Consider the following 18,041-nt stretch of genomic DNA (forward strand, 5'->3'; position numbering starts at 1 on the left):
TCAGCCCTATAGGCCAAAATGAAAAGAAAAACCCATGCGTAATGGTTAACGTGTTTTAAAACCTATGGCATTGAAATCATAACTGGCTTTGGGAAACAATAAATAATAATAAACAGCCCGTGACATGCAGGAACATAACCAAACACATCTTTAAAGGCTCTTGCATATGTTGACACACGTTTAACCACACACATACACACACACACACAAATATAAAATGCATGGAATAACCAAAATCGGATGATGACCTTTATTTTCAGTGCTTCCATAAAATAAATATGTCGTATATCAAACAGTGAGAAAAAAAAAAAAATCAAAGCATGAAAAGCATGTAACCAAAAAAAAAAAAAAAATTCGCTCACAACCACATTGAATCCTCTGAATAGTTTAAGAAACGAAGCCTTATTTACAAGATAAATCGACTATCAAACAAAATTTACAATCTATTTAAAATGAACGAACCGAGGGAAGGAATGGCCGACAAACGGAAGACCATCCTGATTTTCTCTCTCCCCCCCTAAGCATTTCTAGCTTAGTGTTAAGAACATAGTTTCTCGCCTCGCTCTATACAAAAGTCGTTTTGCCCTATTATTATTACTATTATTATTTTTCTAGGTTCATAAATAACCACTGACGAGTGTGTGTTTCCATCTCTTTCGTTCGTCTCTAGTGTCAGAAAGAGCGTCTCTGCATGACTCAAAAAGTTTTTCAAGTAACATTTCAAGTAGAAGTAAACATGTGCAAACTAAAACCTTTGTCAGAATATATATATATATATTGTGTGTGTGTGTACAAACACACACATATATATATATTTATTTCCAAGCAGTAAAGTCTGAAAAAGAAAGGTTTGGGTTGAAGGCTACGGAATTTTTTTTTACCGTCCCTTTCAAGGGAAGGGAAGACACATTTTAAAACACATCATCCTCATCAAAGCTTCCTGCATCATTTATTCCCAATTGTGAAAAAAGATTGGTTTGGGTTTTGAAAGCACAGACAGGTTTAAAGGTTTCAACGCAAAGGTTTAATATTTCAAGATGAAAGGGGAAGGGAGGGGGAAAAAAAACCCAAACTAAACAAAAAACTCCATTTTTGAGCTTTCAGACCAAACACAAGATTTGTTTTAAAAACTTGCCCCATCGTAAGGGGGAAAATCGGTTGGCTTTTTGTATACGTCGTTGTCTCATTGCGTCTGTGTCCCCCCCCAATTAAAAAGGGCTCCCGCGGAAAAACTTAAAAAGGGGGAGAAAGGAAAAAAAAAAAAAACAGGAACACACTCCCTCATTAAGAGCATGCTGTTCATCCAGCAAAGAACAGACACACAGGACAGGACAAAAAAGTAGCAGGGCTTGATTTTTAACATGATTATTATTATTTTTAAAAAAGCATCGGTGAATAACTGGAGTGCACCATTCGACGGAGTGTTAACGTGCTCGGAGTGAAAAAAAACAAACGTTCCGCTATTCCTAGGGTCTCGTCCAACAAAGAAACAAAACAGAAGGGCGAGGGAGAAGACGAGGAGACGAATCAGAAAATCCAAGGTTTTTTTTTTGTTTTTTTGCCATGTCAAGTTTCAAACGAGCTAATCCAAGCCAGTAGCACCTCTCTCGTTTCTTCATGATTGTTTTGCCCCGAAAAAGTTCGCAAGCAGTCACAATTTTTATTTTTTTGTTTTGCATATGTCCTCTGTCTCCGTTTTTTATTTTATTTTTTAAAAAGAGACCGATTTGACATCTCTGTCAGTGCGTACGATCGAGAAATGGGATACTGTAGGTAAACTGAGCCGAGGAGTGGGCAACAAGGTAGGCTGGGCTTCCCCTTCCCACCCATCCCAGAAATGACATTGGCAGTAAAAATGCAGTGGGTGTGAGATCCTTTTAAGGAATGCAGAAGGAACAAGTGAGTTTTTTCCTGGTGGGGGGGGGCGCGCGGAGGGGGGGGATCATCCAGTCTCCGTTATTCAAGTTTTTCTTTCCCTTCCAAAACTGCAGCTTTGCCAACTATGAGACAGCTTCCTTTTTTTCTTTTCTTTTTTTTGCAGGAGTATTAAATCGGAAAGAAGGAAGGAAGGAAAAAAAAGAGGGACCCCAACTGGTACCAATGAAGAGCTTCAAGTTTAAAAAAGAAAAAAAAAACCACACCAGTAAATCCCCAGCTTCGGGTCTGGTCTCTCGTGAAAAGCCGCAAGAAGTCAGCGATGGGTGTAGCAGCAGTCTAAGCATCCGCACCGAACCGAACCAAACCGGCAAACCAGCTGCGTCCCAAAAAAAGAGAGGAAACATCATACTATCCTTGCATCCGTGTTTAAGAAGCTGCTTTTCTTTTCCTTTCTTTTTTTTTTTTTAAAATAAAAAAACATGGTTTATGGTTCCACTCGTTGGATAACCCTCAGCGATGAAATCTAGCCCCGGTTTTTTTTTTTTTTAGTGTTTTTTTTTTTTTTAGTGTCATTTGCGATTCTGGGTCTTCTTTGGCACGGCGGGTCGCTTGGATTGCCACAAGTGGTTGTGAATCGTCAGCGCGTCTACGCTGACGGACATGGTTTTGGCCGGGATCAGGTTAAACTGCTTCCTGTCCGAACTGTATTTGTACAGCTTGTCGATCATTTTCTTGGTGATGCTCTTTGGGCCCGTTCCGGTCAGCTTGTAGATTTCTTCGTTGTCGGGATAGTAGCAGTAAAGTGCTCTGAACTGGCAGCCGGCGTCGCGGAATAAGATGATGTAGTGGTTGGCTTCACTCTTTTCAAGCTCCTGCGGGCAGAAGGAGAAGATATTTGTGGGCCAGGAAAAGCTAAGGGTTCAAGGAATGGGGGGGCGGGGGGGGGGCTTTTGGTTGGGTCGGTAACGAAGGGAGCAAACCTCACTGCCTTCTAGCACTGATGAGGCTACTTAGTTGGGTCATGAGAGGTCTGCAAGAAAAAAACCGAGCTCAGAGAGTATCAAGGACCCCACAGTTCTCCTCCTCTCCGCACACCTCACTCTGCTAACACTGATGATGTTACCTAGTTGGATCATGAGAGGTCTGCAAGAAAAAAACCGAGCTCAGAGAGTATCAAGGACCCCACAGTTCTCCTCCTCTCTGCACACCTCACTCTGCTAACACTGATGATGTTACCTAGTTGGGTCATGAGAGGTCTGCAAGAAAAAAATTGAGTTCAGCGAGCACCAAGGATCCCACAGTCCTGTTCCTCCCCCTTCTCCTTCTCTCCACACACCCTTCTAGCAATGCTGATGTTACCTAGATGAGTAATGAAACGTCTGCAACAAAACCACCAAGCTCAGAGAGCACCAAGGAGGCCACAGTCTTTCCCCTCCTCCACTTCGCAAACCCCATTCCCTCCTAGCACTGATGATGTTACCTAGATGTGTAATGAAACGTCTGCAAGCAACCAATCAAACTCAAGAGAGCCCCAAGGACTATGCAGTTCAATCTTAAGGTACAAATATTCTCTGCTATTGGTATTCAGGTCAGCATACAGACCTAAAAGGTGGGCCAGGAGCTTAGAGCTAAGCTTCCAAAGTGCAGCCCTGCACTGGGACAATTTTCATCTGGACAGAGCCCCACAGACGCTACTTATGTATTTAACTCTGATTTGTTGAATTCCAGCACAACTGGAAAAACTGGAAAATATTACACTAAGCCATAACACCTTGTCAACTCGCAAAGCATCCCTGGCCTTCTCTCGAGTGGCCATAGGCAAGGGGGATGGGAAACCGATGAAGCAACACGGCTGCCATAGACAGGAGCACATTCCGGACATATCTTTCTCAAGGCTGTCTCCCAGGGTTACCCACAGCGGCCGGAGGGGAGTGATCTCTACAATCCTTGCTCTGTTGGGGAATGTGATTGATGACACACCCTGAGGGGAGGGGGGAAAGAGGGTCATGATTAGGGCTGTAAATTACATGGGGTCAGAGTTGGCTTTATTTGGGTAACTGCCAACATGGAGCTCCTAATAAATAACTGGATTTCTTTTGAAGCTTGGCTCGAGGCTCATGATTTAATTAGGGCATCCATTGGAACCCTGACAGCCCTATTGTTTCGGTTCATGCACCCTGTGTAGAAGCTTGGGGAAACATTTGGCACTTCCCACCCACCCCAAGAAAACTGGGAACCAATCTGTCTCCTTTAACAAATGACCAGTTAGTTAGTTGGTTAGTTAGTTAGTTAGTTAGTTAGTTAGTTAGTTAGTTTATTTGTTTGTTTGTTTGTTTGTTTATAGATGACATTACAGATGACCAACTGATTCCCAAACCCCTGAGAAAGACTAACCTCCAAGATGGAATTCTTATGAGGCTCGTTCACTTTTCCAGCAAGACAGCAGTGGGAGATGGCATTGTGGATGATGGACTTGTTTGACTTGCTGCTGGGCTCCTTAAAGAGCTTTGGGCCTGGAAAGAGATAGCAACAGCACTTAGACTTAGACTTCATGGTGCTTTACACCCGCTCCTAAGCGGTTTACGGAGTCAGCCCCTTGCCCCAACAATCTGGGTCCTCATTTTACCCACCTCGGAAAGATGGAAGGCTGAGTCAACCTTGAGCCAGTCAGGATTGAACTGCCGAACTGCAGGCAGCAAAATTAACCTGCAGGACTGCATTCTAACCATTGTGCCACACCACGGCTCATGATTGGATGGTTTTTTAAGCAGGTAAAACTTTCACTGCATCAAATCAACCTTTTAACAGCTCCATCCACTTGCCCACCCTGCCGTTTTGTTTCAAAAGAGGTGGCCAACTTGAGATCTCCTGCTCAGCAATGGTGTTTCCCTTTGGGTAAAGGATAAAATTGGGAGGCTGTATAGAAACTGCTAAGATCCATCCCCTCACCTGTATATTCGGCCACTGAGGCAATCGAAGAGGCGGTCGAAGTGTTCTCCCAATCTCGCTCCATGTTTCGGCTTGGGTTCCTGCTCAAAATGGGCAAGGATTCCATGGACTCCACTCTGCCAGAGGAAACACAATCCCACGATCCGTGTATTTGAAGCAGAATATGAATGAGTATCAATGAAGCAGAATAATTTGTAGCTCAGGAATGAAAAAAAAAGGGGGGGGACCCTTGATGCTCTCTGAGATTGGTTGTTTTCTTGGAAGACATTTCATGACCCAACTAGGTAACATCATCAGTGCTACTTAGCTGGATAACAAATTGCCTGCAAGAAAACAACCAAGCTCAGAGCTACTGTATATTAACAGGAAACAAGCCACACTCACTAGCACTGATGATGTTACCTAGTTGGGTAATGAAAGGTCTGAAAGAAAACAACCAAAGTCTGAGAACAGCATGGAACCCACCCACCCTCCCATATATTTTAATATGAATTATCTCTGGCCTTCGTTTCCAAAAAGGAAAACAAAATGAGATAAGAGTCACATTCTAGTCTATATTTTTTGTGGGGAGCAGCTGGAAAATAATTCCACCTAGGATATCTTTGTTGTGGCCTGCCAGCGGCCAGCAGAGCTGGCAGCAGATTCGGACACTGAGAAGGTTGGGGAGGAACATGGGCCAGTCCTGGAGTCTGGGGAAGGCTCTGAGGAGGGCTCTGCGTCAGAGGCAGAGAGGGGGCCGTCTGACAGTTGTCAGCTGCCTTCAGAGTCGGACATCAGTGAGGCAGATGAACAGCTGGAGCCTATTCCCAGTGTTTGCATGCGCAGAGTTGCCAGACGAAGGGAACAGCTAAAGAACAAGGGTCGACTTGGGAGTAAGGCCAGACGTGGACGATGAATGGCCCCTCCCAGAGGGAATAAAAGAGGAGCAAAGGGAGAGTGGAGTTTGCAGGAGACAATTAGTTCGCTTAATTGGTTCGTGACTCCTTGCCAAGTTTTGAAGATATCGGCCTGGCAGCTCTCCAAGCCAGATAAGGTCTGTGATTCTAAATTCACCCTTGAGAAACTTTGCTGGATGTGAATGAGAAGAATTCACAGTAACTTAATAAAAAGGGGTTTTTGTTGGGACAAGGAGTTTGCTTCATGTTCTTGGGAAGCCTAGGTCAGAACAATCTTTCTACAGATAAGTTAGCAGATGGTTCATTCGTTTCCCGATGGTTGTTTTGCAAATATATTTCTAAAGGGAGATGTAGTTCCAGACGAAAGGCCGTGACTGACCAGCTGAAATTCTTGCTTCGTGGTCAAACAAGGCAGGAAGGAAACATCCTCCTTTTATTCCCAAAGGCCCAAACTTTCTCTTTACAGGTGCGCTTACCTTTGGGAAGGCGTGCCTCCCGAATGGATGCTCTCCGGCTCAGTTGTTGCTGCAGATGCCAAGGACAAACTCGATCCCGACTGGGCACTGCTCAGGTTATCAGCTGACCAAAAGAGCAAAGGCGGGAGACATTGTCAACACATAGAAACAATTCAGAGCGTCACCAGATCAACTCAAAGTTCAAAGGTGGGGGCTGTGCCTTACGGGTAGAGGAATACTTGGTCCCCGAATCGCTGTTAGATTCCTCCCGATGGACTGATTTTGGCCGCGGCTTTTTCGCTTTGGGTCTGGGTTTACCCAAGCCCTGTTCTTCCAAAATCTGCTGCTGCTTTCGCCGCAAATACTCTTGTTTGATGAGCTCCCGGCGGGCTTTCTCCTCTTCCTTCCGCAGACGGTCTTCTTCAGCTTTTCGCCTACAAAAAATTAAGGAGGGATTCCAGACTCTCAAAGAAGGGCAAAGGAAATGGGAAAGTCGCCAACCAGCTCCTATATCAGGGGTGTCAAACTCAAGGCCCGGGGCCCGGATCTGGCCTGCAGGGTGCTTAGATCTGGCCCACAAGGCCACTCTGGAAACAAGCAAAGGACCAGCCCACGGTGGCTCTGCCAGAGAAAACTGTCAGGGTATGAAGAGTTAATAGCTGTAAGCTGATGAAAGGTTGTGAGCAGAGGCAACCGGAAGCTGATGCAATGGAATGAGGCAGCAGGGTTACTGCCACTTTAAGAAGCTGGGTCAGAAGCTGCCTATATAAGGGAAGCCATTAGAAGGCACTTCCTTCACACCGTGCGGCCGTCTCAGGCTCCGTTTTCAGCCACGATGGCCTCCTGCAACCCTCTGCCAGTGAAAACGGTTCTCGTGGGGGAGGGGGGAAGGAGGAGGGGGGGAGGCTGCCAGGTCCGTTTTCACTGGCAGAGGGGCTACAGGAGGCCGTTGCAGCCAAAAACGGGGCCCAGGAGCCCATTTTCGTGGCAGAGCACTCGGGCTACCACAGACGCCCCCGACATGAGTGACGTCATGCTGGTCACACCCACCCTGGCCACGCCCCCCCCATCCCGGCCTCCCCGAGGTCAAACACAACCCTGATGTGGCCCTCGATGAAATCGAGTTTGACACCCCTGTCCTACATCTTTATTCTTCCTTATTGTTGGAGGGTGGGGGGGAGAGAGATTTACCGAGCTTCGTCCCTCTTTTGTTCAACTTCTGCCTCCAGCTGCTGTTTTCGAAGTCGGGTCTCTTCGGCCTTGCGCTGCTGTTTTAAGAGAAAAGCGGCACGTTTCTTCGCCAGCTCATCTTCGGCTTTCTGTTCATCCTAGGAATAGAAAAAGGGAAAAAAAAGGAATGTCCAAATATTGCCTGCATCGATACGGAGAAAATACACCGACGGTGGCTTTCCTAACCGTACAATTGTCATTTCATCGGTTTACAATAAAGTTCAGTAGCTAAACCCTGGGCTAGCTGGTAGATCTTCCCAAGATCCTGATATGCCTTTCGGAATCTTTTATATTACTCTCAGAATCTGAAAGTTTTTAAACTAAACAATACGGCATTTATTAGTTTGGTCTTTGACAACCAGAGGTTCCACTAAGGTAGGGGTCTGCAACCTTAAATACTCAAAGAGCCATTTGGACCCATTTCCCACAGAAAAGAAAACACCGGGAACCACAAAACCTGGGTGGGCGTGGCCAATTTGACGTCACTCACTTTCACTAGTTGCATGACACACACCTCCCAGCCACGCCTACCCAGCCAATCATTAGGGCAGAGAACCAGTTGTTAAAAAACACCGGGAACCACACAATCCTTTTGACATGTGTCTCTCCTCCCTCTCTCTCTGTATCTCTCTGTCTCTGCCCTGGCTGCTTCTCCATCCCCCACTGTCGCCCTTACCTTCTCAGGTCAGGCGAGGAGTGACTGGGAGGGGAAGGCGAGGGGCGGGGCCAGCTAGTGGTGGGATCACCTGACAGGGAGCCACAGCAGAGGGCCCAAAGAGCCACAGATTGCTGACCCCTGCACTAAGCAGATCTCTCCTGCACCTGGAAATTCCTAGTTTTGCAATTTTGATCTCTGTTGAGGGGGAAAAAAACCAGCACACACAAACACACAGACATGTGTGTGTGTATACATATACATATATGTATATATTATATGCCCTGTTTCCTCCAAAATAAGACATCCCCTGATAATAAGCCCAATCAGGCTTTTGAGCACATGGCAATAAGTCCAAGTGCTTATTTCAGGATCCAAAAAAATATAAGACAGGGTCTTATTTTTGGGGAAACACGATATGTATATATATATATATATATATACACATAATTGTAGGTTATTTGGGTTTTCTCCCGCGTAAAATTGGAAGTGTCTTGGCCACGACACTTCCAATTTTACGCGGGAGAAAACCCGAATAACCAAAGACCTACATACAAATATACATACATATACATACATGTAATAAACCAACTAGAGCCCCCACTGATTGCATCAACACCTTAGCAAAAAGCCTTCCCTATTTCCCTTTAATTATTGCACCCAAAATGATAAGTCAATTTAGCCCAGCCTTCTTCCAGCTGCAAGTCCCCAACTTGTGGCCTTCAACTTCCAGAGTTCTCTGCCATGACAAGGATGGCTGGGAAATTGCGAGAATTAAAATCCAGATTAGAGAACGCTTCAAATCTACCATTTTATGTCCCGAAGGTGCTTTTTATCAAGAGGCAAAAATGGGCTTTCTTGTTTTTCTTGGAAGAACAAGATCCGAGAAGTTTCTTCAGCTCTTATGATTTTCAGAAAGAGAAACAAGTTAAGACCGTGGTCAAATTAACCCCCTTTTCCTTTAAATGGCATCCTCCTAATGAAAACACTTTTGACTGCAACATTACGTAGACACAAACTAAGCAAAACTGTCCACTGACACCCCTGTGTGATCGATTGTGGGTTGACAGAAAAGTTACAACTTCATTCCGAAACCATTTCCCCAAAACACAAACACGCAGGTTGCCACTTCACTCCCAAAACATTTCCCCCCCAAAAAAAACCAAACGCACCAATGAAACAATGATATAAAAATAATCCGCCCCTTGCACACCTGTCTCCAAATTGCAGGAACTGGGTATGTCTAGTTTAATGAAGAAAAGGACTAGGGGAGATATGGTAGCAGTGTTCCAATATCTCAGGGGCTGCCCCAAAGAAGAGGGAGTCAAGCTATTCTCCAAAGCACCTGAAGGCAGGACAAGAAGCAATGGGTGGAAACTCATCAAGGAGAGAAGCAACTTACAACTAAGGAGGAATTTCCTGACAGTGAGAACAATTAATCATTGGAACAACTTGCCTCCAGAAGGTGTAAATGCTGCAACACTGGAAGTTTTTAAGAAGAGGTTGGATAACCATTTGTCTGAAGTGGTGTAGGGTTTCCTGCCTAAGCAGGGGGTTGGACTAGAAGACCTCCAAGGTCCATTCCAACTCTTATTCTATTCTATTCCTATTCTAAATATAAGAGGCAGGTCTGGGAACCAGAATGATTCCAAATAGTTTTTTAGATCTTGGCGGCCCTTACCTTGAAGAAGAACCCAACGCCTGATTTCTGCTCCATTTCATTGATTAAATCCGAAGAGTTGCCCTGGCTTTCCACTTCTTCGTCGCGGACTTTTAAATCCGAGAGGTCCACTTCGATGAGGCTGCCTTTGCTCTTAGAAGGCTCTTCGACGGAGACGTTCTCCTGGCCTGAGACATCAAAACAAGCCAGGTGATGGAAGTCCTCCACGTTGCTGTTCTCATCCTTGATGGCTTCTGAGAGGATGTTGGTGTCCCTGGAAGAGGACAAAACAAAGGCCCCTCTCTGATTGTCGTCGCAGAGCCGGTAACTCTCAAAGGAAAGCTTCTCTTGCGAAGCGCTACCTGGGCCCAGGATGTTTTCAAGAGCCGTTTCGACTGGCACCTTGGGTGAATTGTTGAGTGGGAACTGTCTCAAGTGGGGCAAGGTGTCCACGCTGGGCGTCGGGGTCTTGATGCGAGGCGTGGTATGGGGACGGTCCTTGGCCACTTTGAGTTCAGATGGCCTTCCTGAACGGGGACTCCGTCCTTGACCGAGCCGGGGTGGCTTGCGGAGATTGGGGCCGGGAGGGGAGAGGGGCTCCACAAAGTGGACGGGGGCTTTGATCTTTTGGTCCTGAGAGCCTCCACGACTCGAGGACAGGGTTGGGGCCTTCATGAGAAGCTCCTGCTGCTGAGAGATCTTCAGGATGGCCTGCTGAAGGGTGCTGATGGTCTCGTTCAGTTTTTCGATGGAAAGGTCACATTCATTGAGGTCGGCGGAGTCGATGCTCTCTTCCAGCAGAGCCGCCGAGACCCTCTTGCTCTTCTCGATTTCGTGGATGGTGGGCTCTCTGGAAATGCTCTCCTCCACGAAGCCGACCGTTTCCTGAACCTTCTCTTTGGGACTTTCGTCTTCACCTGCCACCACCTCCTCTTTCGTAAGGAACACCTCCGCCGTTTTGGAATTCAAAGCGTCCTCCTCCAGGCCTTCCCCGTTGTGCCCGGAGAACTCCTTGGTGAAGTGTTCCGGCTTCAGGGACGGCGAGATCTCCGACCCTTTCCCTTTCTTCACCACGTGCAAGAAGGCCGCCTTGCCGAGTTTTAGCCTCTGCCTGGCGGAAAGGGCCTCCACCTTCTTCTTCTGAGCTTCTATGGCTCTCCGCTTCTCCTCCAGCTGCATGTGGAGCTGGACCAGCTCGGACGCCAAGAGGTTCACATTGTCTTTGCTCTGTCTGGTGGGACTCTGTTCCCGCCTCTGTTTCCAGGTGGTGAGCGGAGCCGGACAACACTCGGATCCATCTGGGGTGGTTTTCTGCGAGCTGCTCGTGCTGGATTTGGTTTCGTAACTGTTCAGCCTTTGGAGCTTCCTCTCCGCAAAGCTGGTCATCCGGGCACTCCCGCTGGTCATGGAGACGCTGCTCACCTGGGAAATGGTGCTCAGGCATGGGCTGGATCGCCCGCTGGCGTCATCTTTGTCTTCGTGCTCCTTGACTTTCATGTCTTCCTGAAGCTTGGCGGATTCTTCCTCTCCGATGTACTTGGCAATCAGGGGGTGCTCCTCGGCCGCCAAGTCTTGGTCGGCTTCTTCCATGTCTAGGATGGACGAGTCGGAATCCTGCCTGACCATGGTCCATGAGGTCTCCGCCCGGTGGGAAGTGGGGCTTTTCAGATAACTGAGGTTGGTGCTGCTGCTGGACACGGCCTCCTCCTCCGCTTTGGCGGCATGCAGGAAGAAGCCCGCGAACGGCTGCTCTTGAGAGGATGTCTCTAAACTGCTGCTTGCTTGGGGGCAAAAGGGTTCCATCCTGACGTCCGAGTGATGGACAACTGGCTCTGCCAAACTGGGGCCCGCGATCACGGTTAGTTCAGAACTAGAACCCAAGTTAAAAGTCCTGTTAAGGCTGTGATCACCGTGACCGCCGTTGGTTTTTTTTATGGGCCAAAGCCGCGTGCCCCTCGCTCGATCTCTTGGGCGCGTAACCTCTTGCTTTTCCTTCTCCGCATTCGTCCTCCTTATTGGTGACCTGCTTCTCCTTGGCTGGCCGTAAAATGGCAGGCATTAGCGGCTCCAGGAAAAAGCTCTCCGGCTTATTGTCCGTAGCTTCGCTCGGGGATTTCGGAGTCCAGGCGGTACCGACAAAGCCAGGGGAACGAGCCGGCAGAGCGCACTGAAGTTCCAGGCCGCCGTGGTTCAGGGTGGTACCGGGGCGAATGATGGCAATCAGTTCTTCCTCGTCGTCTTCCATCTCCACGTTGTTCAGCAAGCTTTTCCCGCTGTTTTTCACGGGGGCGGAGTGGAGCTGCTGTTTCGGGGTGATGTTGACGATGTTGGATGCCAGGCTGTCTTTGCTGATGGACCTGGCCAGACTGATGCTATCGCCGGAGCTGGGGTCCGCGTCGCTGCTCGCCGTGTGGTGAAGACCAAACGGTGCGGGTTGTGAAAGGGGCCTAAAAGAGACAACTATTAGAAGCATGCTTTGGGGACAGGAGAATATATATATATGTCTTCTTAAGTTTTCGCGGGTGTGCATATGCAAAAAATTAAAATCTCGGGTGTTTTCCCGCGTCATTGTAAATAAATTGGTTAAAATGTTTAAAATTCTGGTTAAAATCCCAGCTTAAAATCTTCTAAAAATCCTTAAGGATTTTAATTTTTTGCATATATATATATATATATTGCATCTATCTATCTCTATATCATTATCTATCTACAGTATCTATAATCTGTCTGTCTGTCTTCCATCCCTATCTATCTATCTCTCTATCGCTATCTTTCTATCTCTTTATGCATATCTATCTCTCTATAGATCTATCCATCCATCCATCTTTATCATCTATCATCCATCTATGTCTCTCTCTCTCTTTCTATCTCTTTATGTCTCTCTATCCCTCTCTCCCTCCCTCCCTCCCTCCCTCCCTCCCTCCCTCTCCCTTCCTTCCTTCCTTCCTTCCTTCCTTCCTTCCTTCCTTCCTTCCTTCCTTCCTTCCTTCCTTCCTTTCTACTGGCCACCCAGCTTACAATATTAAAAAAAGACAAAACTATTTTATCGAACAGAGCACAAATTAAACGGAAAATAACACTATATCAGAGTTGACCAAGTCTGGCCTAATAAAAATATACTTTTAGCTTTTTTTGTTTTTGTTTTTAAAGCCTTACAGGTTTACAGAGAGCCACTGAAGTTTGCTGCCTTTAAGAAGGAGAGCTCGGGGATTTGAAATCTGTCACTGATTATTTGGTTCAACTTCAAGGCGGGCTATCCTATTTTAAACGGGCTTGATCCACAAAGCAGCTAGCAAGTGGTTACCTTTGCTTCTTCTCTGGCCATGCAAGGATTGAATCCCGAGGCTGCCCGTCTGCCCGAGTCAAGGAATTAGACCGATGCCGTTGGTCTAAAATAAAAAAAGGACCAACAGATCACGCAATGTTTTTAACAAACACGCTTGCTGATATTTAAATCCTTTAAAAAAACAACAACAAACCATATTTGTTCTATTTATATAGCGGCCTGCTAAACACGCAACTCAGGACAGCCTGAATAAACTAGTAAACCTCAAATTAGGCCCAGGTAAAAATAATGCAGCGAGCTAATAATAGATGCACGAAAACATAAGGACATAAAGCAAAACTTCATCCGACAGGTTCGTACCACTTTCTGACCCAATGCCGGGGTCAGGGGAAGGCGGGGGGGGGCCTGGAGGGGGGGGGAAGTTAGAACTTTAATGCCTTTTGAAAGGCATTAGAAGCTCCCAGTTAAGGTAACTGGGGCAGCTGGAAAAAGTAGAGGTGTTATAAGGGCGTATTATGTCAATCACCCTTATTAAGCAGGAGGACTTGCATGGCACCTGACCTCTGAAATGTCAATTCCCCTCAGGGATTAGACCCAGCTGCCCCTTTTTTAAAGGCCTTAAAGACATAATTTGTCACTGGACCTGGGGAGGGGGGAGTGGGGGAGGAGATATGCAGCGGTTGCATTTTAAGTTCTGCTGAATTTGTTTTTCCTGAAATTTCAGTTTAAATGAATGTCACTGTTTTCTTGTTTCTTATGGTGTTTTCCACCAGTTTTTGAACCTCCCAGAATCATGAAATTAAGATGGGAGGGAGGGAGGGAGGGACGGAAGGAAGGAAGGAAGGAAGAACGATTTGGAGGGAGGGAAGGAAGGGAGGGAGGGAGGGAGGAGGAAGTCTAATGAACTATATAATTTTGAGATGCCCTTGAACAAGGAGGGAGGGAGGCAGAGAGGGAGGAAGAAAGGAGGGAGGGAGGAAGCAAGCAAGGAAGTAAGGAAGGAATAAAGGAGGGAGGGAGGGAGGAAGGAAAAAATAAAGAAAAAAGGGAGGGAGGGAGGGAAGAAAGAAAGAAAGAAAGAAAGAAAGAAAGAAAGAAAGAAAGAAAGAAAGAAAGAAAGAAGCAGAAAGGAAAGGAAAGGAAAGGAAAGGAAAGGAAAGGAAAGGAAAGGAAAGGAAAGGAAAGGAAAGGAAAGGAAAGGAGGAAGGTAAAGTTTAAAGGTAGTTTCCTAACCTCCTTGCTAAAGCAAAAACAGTCCTCTACTGTTCCCCAAAAGCTATTTACCAACCTAACTCATTCATACAACTATAATTCTATAATTTTGAGGTGCCCTTGAATAGGAAGGAAGGAAGGGAAGGGAAGGGAAGGGAAGGGAAGGGAAGGGAAGAAGGAAGGAAGGAAGGAAGGAAGGAAGGAAGGAAGGAAGGAAGGAAGGAAGGAAGGAAGGAGAAAGAGAGGGAAGGGAAGGGAAAGAAAGGGAAGGAAAGGAAAGAAAGGGAAGGGAAGGGAAGGAAAGGAAAGAAAGGGAAGGGAAGGGAAGGGAAGGGAAGGGAAGGGAAGGGAAGGGAAGGGAAGGGAGGACCATCCTCAGGGCAGTATTAAAACGGCTACTTCCCCCTTCAGCAGCCATGAGACCTTCACACACCAATTCTCTCTCTCCCTCCATCTCGAAAGTTGCTCCTACATGAATCACAAGAAGGGGGATTGGGCAGTTACCTGAGGTGTCTTCCCCCTGTATCGTCTTCTGTTGCTTCTGCCTTAAAGGCAGCAAAGGGTGCGACGGGCTGAAGGCAGGACTTCCTTTGACACTGTTGGGAAACACATCAGAGGGGTCAGCCGGTTTTTTTTGAAACAGGCTTTCTTTTCAAACAGAATGGGCAAAAGGAAACCCCTATCGATTGACCCCTCCCAAAATGCCAATCACAGCAAAACAAAACAAAAAACAAAAAAAACGCCTACCAAAGTCAGGTGCGAGTCAGCCTAAAATCACAATCAGGCACTGAGGTTCTTCTGAAGTCGACAATGCACATGGTCTTAAAATGGAGCAAAGGCTTTTTTTAAAAAAAATAGTAATAATAATAAGGAAAAAGGAGTGAATAAGAATCTAGGCCTCTGGGGGGGGGTTCTGTCTTCAAAATTAATTACTGTAAACTCGGCTAGGGAGGACGAAGCGACGGAGACAGGAAGAAAAAAAAAAAAAAACAGGCCGGCAAGGTCACCGTGCAAAGCAGTTCAAACACAGGATGAGATTATCCCAGAGGAAAAGCAGGACAACCCAAAAGGCCCAAAATTATTTGGGTCAAGATGTAACGAATAAATCCGGGAAATGAATTCGGAGAACAGCTTTTTTTTTCCCCCCCCCCCCCACCGAATGGCTGAAACGGGGAGCTTCTTCAAACTCCCTTTGCCTGCTTCGTGATCTTGGCTAGGTTTTAATCTCGGGTTTGCTTCTGCAAAGACGTACCCGTTTCCGACTCAATTAAATTCGCCTCTTGACTGCTACGCTTTTCGGAAGCGTCCCTTAGGGACTAGGATTTCGATTTGTATGGGAGGATGGAGGTGAAACACCACGGCCAAGGAATAGAATAACAGAGTTGGAAGGGACCTTGGAGGTCTTCTAGTCCAACCCCGCTTTCCCCTACACCACTTCAGACAAATGGTTATTCAACATCTTCTTATAAATTTCCAGTGTTGGGGCATTCACAACTTCTGCAGGGAAGTTGTTCCACTGATTAATTGTTCTCACTGTCAGGAAATTTCTCCTTAGTTCTAAGTTGCTTCTCTCCTTTGATTAGTTTCCATCCATTGCTTCTTGTCCTGCCCTCAGGTGCTTTGGAGAATAGCTTGACTCCCTCTTCTCTGGGGCAGCCCCTGAGATATTGGAAGACTGCTATCTTGTCTCCCCTAGTCTTTCTTTTCATTAAACTAGACATACCCAGTTCCTGCAACCGTTCTTCATATGTTTTAGCCTCCAGTCCCCTAATCCTCTTTGTTGCTCTTCTCTGCACTCTTTCTAGAGTCTCCACATCTTTTTTACATCATGGTGACCAAAACTGGATGCCGTATTCCAAGTGTGGCCTTAGGAAGGCATTATAAAGTGGTATTAACACTTCACATGAAGGAAGCGTGGACACTTCCCTCAGTCTTAGGTGGACAAGGAGCAGAGCTTCCATTGAAGACTAGCACTCCGATCAGAACTAACAGGACATGTTTTGCTACCGTTCTTAGCTTCCGAAACCATCAAAAACTATTTCAGGATATTTGAAATACCTGCTGCAACTTTCCTGCGAGAGTTGACTCGGAGGCTGCATGTCAGCTGAACTGGGGACCGCCGGACTCGGCATGAAACTCCGCTTTGTGGCATTGGAAATGGGTACCGACGGGCGGCTGCTCTTCTGATGCAGCATGCTTTTAGCTAGAACACACCAGGGTTAGTGTTAACTGGAGCTCCAACATTCAACAACAACAACAACAACAACAACAACAACAACAACAAAAAGACACTGGAAGAATCTGCTAAGATTTAATTTCACAGCATATAAACAGATTTAACCATAGTTTCAACTGGGGAAACTGTGAGCATCTTAGACCAGGCCAAGTCCCCAAAAATGCCAGGGCATTTCTAGATGCCTGGCACTCTGACAAATCAACCATCCATAGACACATAGACATTTCCTCCTTCTCCTCTTGCTCTTTTCACCAGGAGTGGGATGTCTCCATCGGTCTTTTTTTTGTCAAGATGAGCCACGGTGGTGCAGTGGTTAGAGTGAGGTACTGCAGGCTACTTCTGCTGACTGCCAGTTGCCTGCAATTTGGCAGTTCGAATCTCACCAGGCTCATGGTTGACTCATCCTTCTGAAGTGGGTAAAACGACGACCCAAATTGTTGGGGGCAAGAGGCTGACTCTGTAAACCGCTTAGAGAGGGCTGTAAAAGCACTGTGAAGCAGTATGTAAGTCTAAGTGCTATTGGTAGTCCTCCCTCCCTTCTTTCCTTCCTCCCTTCCTTCCTTCCTGGCTAACTCTGCCCATTGCCAGCAGTTGTTGGGGGCTCATTCTGTAAACTGCTTCGAGAGGGCTGTAACGCACTGTGAAGCAGTATGTAAGTCTAAGTGCTATTGCTATTCTTAAAGACCAAGAAACTGAGAAAAAGGAGAATATTTGGAGCTCAGGGTTGAAATGAGGGGTCCTTGTGTGCTCTCTGAGCTGGCTTGTTTTCTTGTAGATGTTTCATGACCCTAACTAGGTAACATCCTCAGTGCTAGTAAAGAGTTCTGATAGTTTCAACTGGGAAAATGTGACCATCCTAGACCAGGCCAAGTCCAAAAAATGTCAGGGCATTTCTAGAAGTCTGGCACTCTGATAAATCACCCATCAATGGATACATAGACATTAACAATAGCAATATCCCTTAGACTTATATACTGCTTCATAATGCTTTTACAGCCCTCTCTAAGTGGTTTACAGAGTCCACATATTGCCCCCAACAATCTGGGTCCTCAACATCTATAGACCGTGCAAAAGAAACAACCAACCAGCCCAAAAGAGAAGAAAAAAGACTCCAGCACTTCTCCACCAGTAATCAGCACCCAGATCAGCATAGATTAATCCAAGGTTAACTTCAGACCAACAATCAAGTAAGCAATACCCCAATCAAAAAACTGCAAAAGAGCCATCAGTAAACAGCCCAACCAAAGAATCAAAAGGGCCTGGTGGCTCAGCAGACTAAAAGCATTGCGATTAACACCAGCTGTCTGCAATTACTCTAAGTTCGAATCTCACCAGGCTCAAGGTTGACTCAGCCTTCCATCCTTTCTAAGATAGATAAAATGAGGACCCAGTTTGTGGGGGCAATTTTTTTTTTTTTTTAATTTGATTTATATGCCGCCCTTCTCCGGAGACTCAGGGCGGCTTACAATGTGCTAAGCAATAGCCTTCATCCTTTTGTATATTTATACAAAGTCAGCTTATTGCCCTCACAACTCGGTCCTCAATTTACCTACCTTAATAAAGTCAGTAATAAGCTAACTTTGT

The 18,041-nt window shown here is 46.2% G+C and overlaps 1 protein-coding gene across 1 annotated transcript in view; it reads right to left on the reverse strand.

The window, feature by feature from the left end:
* Positions 1-213: 213 nt before the first annotated feature.
* LOC139325840 (calmodulin-regulated spectrin-associated protein 1-like) overlaps positions 214-18,041 on the reverse strand; it is a 37,010-nt gene continuing 19,182 nt past the window's right edge. The window contains 11 exon segments of the mRNA XM_070955883.1: positions 214-2,750; positions 4,273-4,391; positions 4,828-4,943; positions 6,200-6,302; positions 6,404-6,612; positions 7,370-7,506; positions 9,745-11,634; positions 11,636-12,170; positions 13,028-13,112; positions 14,726-14,817; positions 16,280-16,424. Coding sequence (XP_070811984.1) covers positions 2,448-2,750; positions 4,273-4,391; positions 4,828-4,943; positions 6,200-6,302; positions 6,404-6,612; positions 7,370-7,506; positions 9,745-11,634; positions 11,636-12,170; positions 13,028-13,112; positions 14,726-14,817; positions 16,280-16,424 — 3,734 coding nt within the window. The 3' untranslated portion in view covers positions 214-2,447.

Source organism: Pituophis catenifer, unplaced genomic scaffold (assembly GCF_029215685.1).
Source record: "Pituophis catenifer annectens isolate HBS135680 unplaced genomic scaffold, rPitCat1.0.hap2 SCAF_17, whole genome shotgun sequence".
Classification (NCBI taxonomy): Eukaryota; Metazoa; Chordata; class Lepidosauria; order Squamata; family Colubridae; genus Pituophis; species Pituophis catenifer.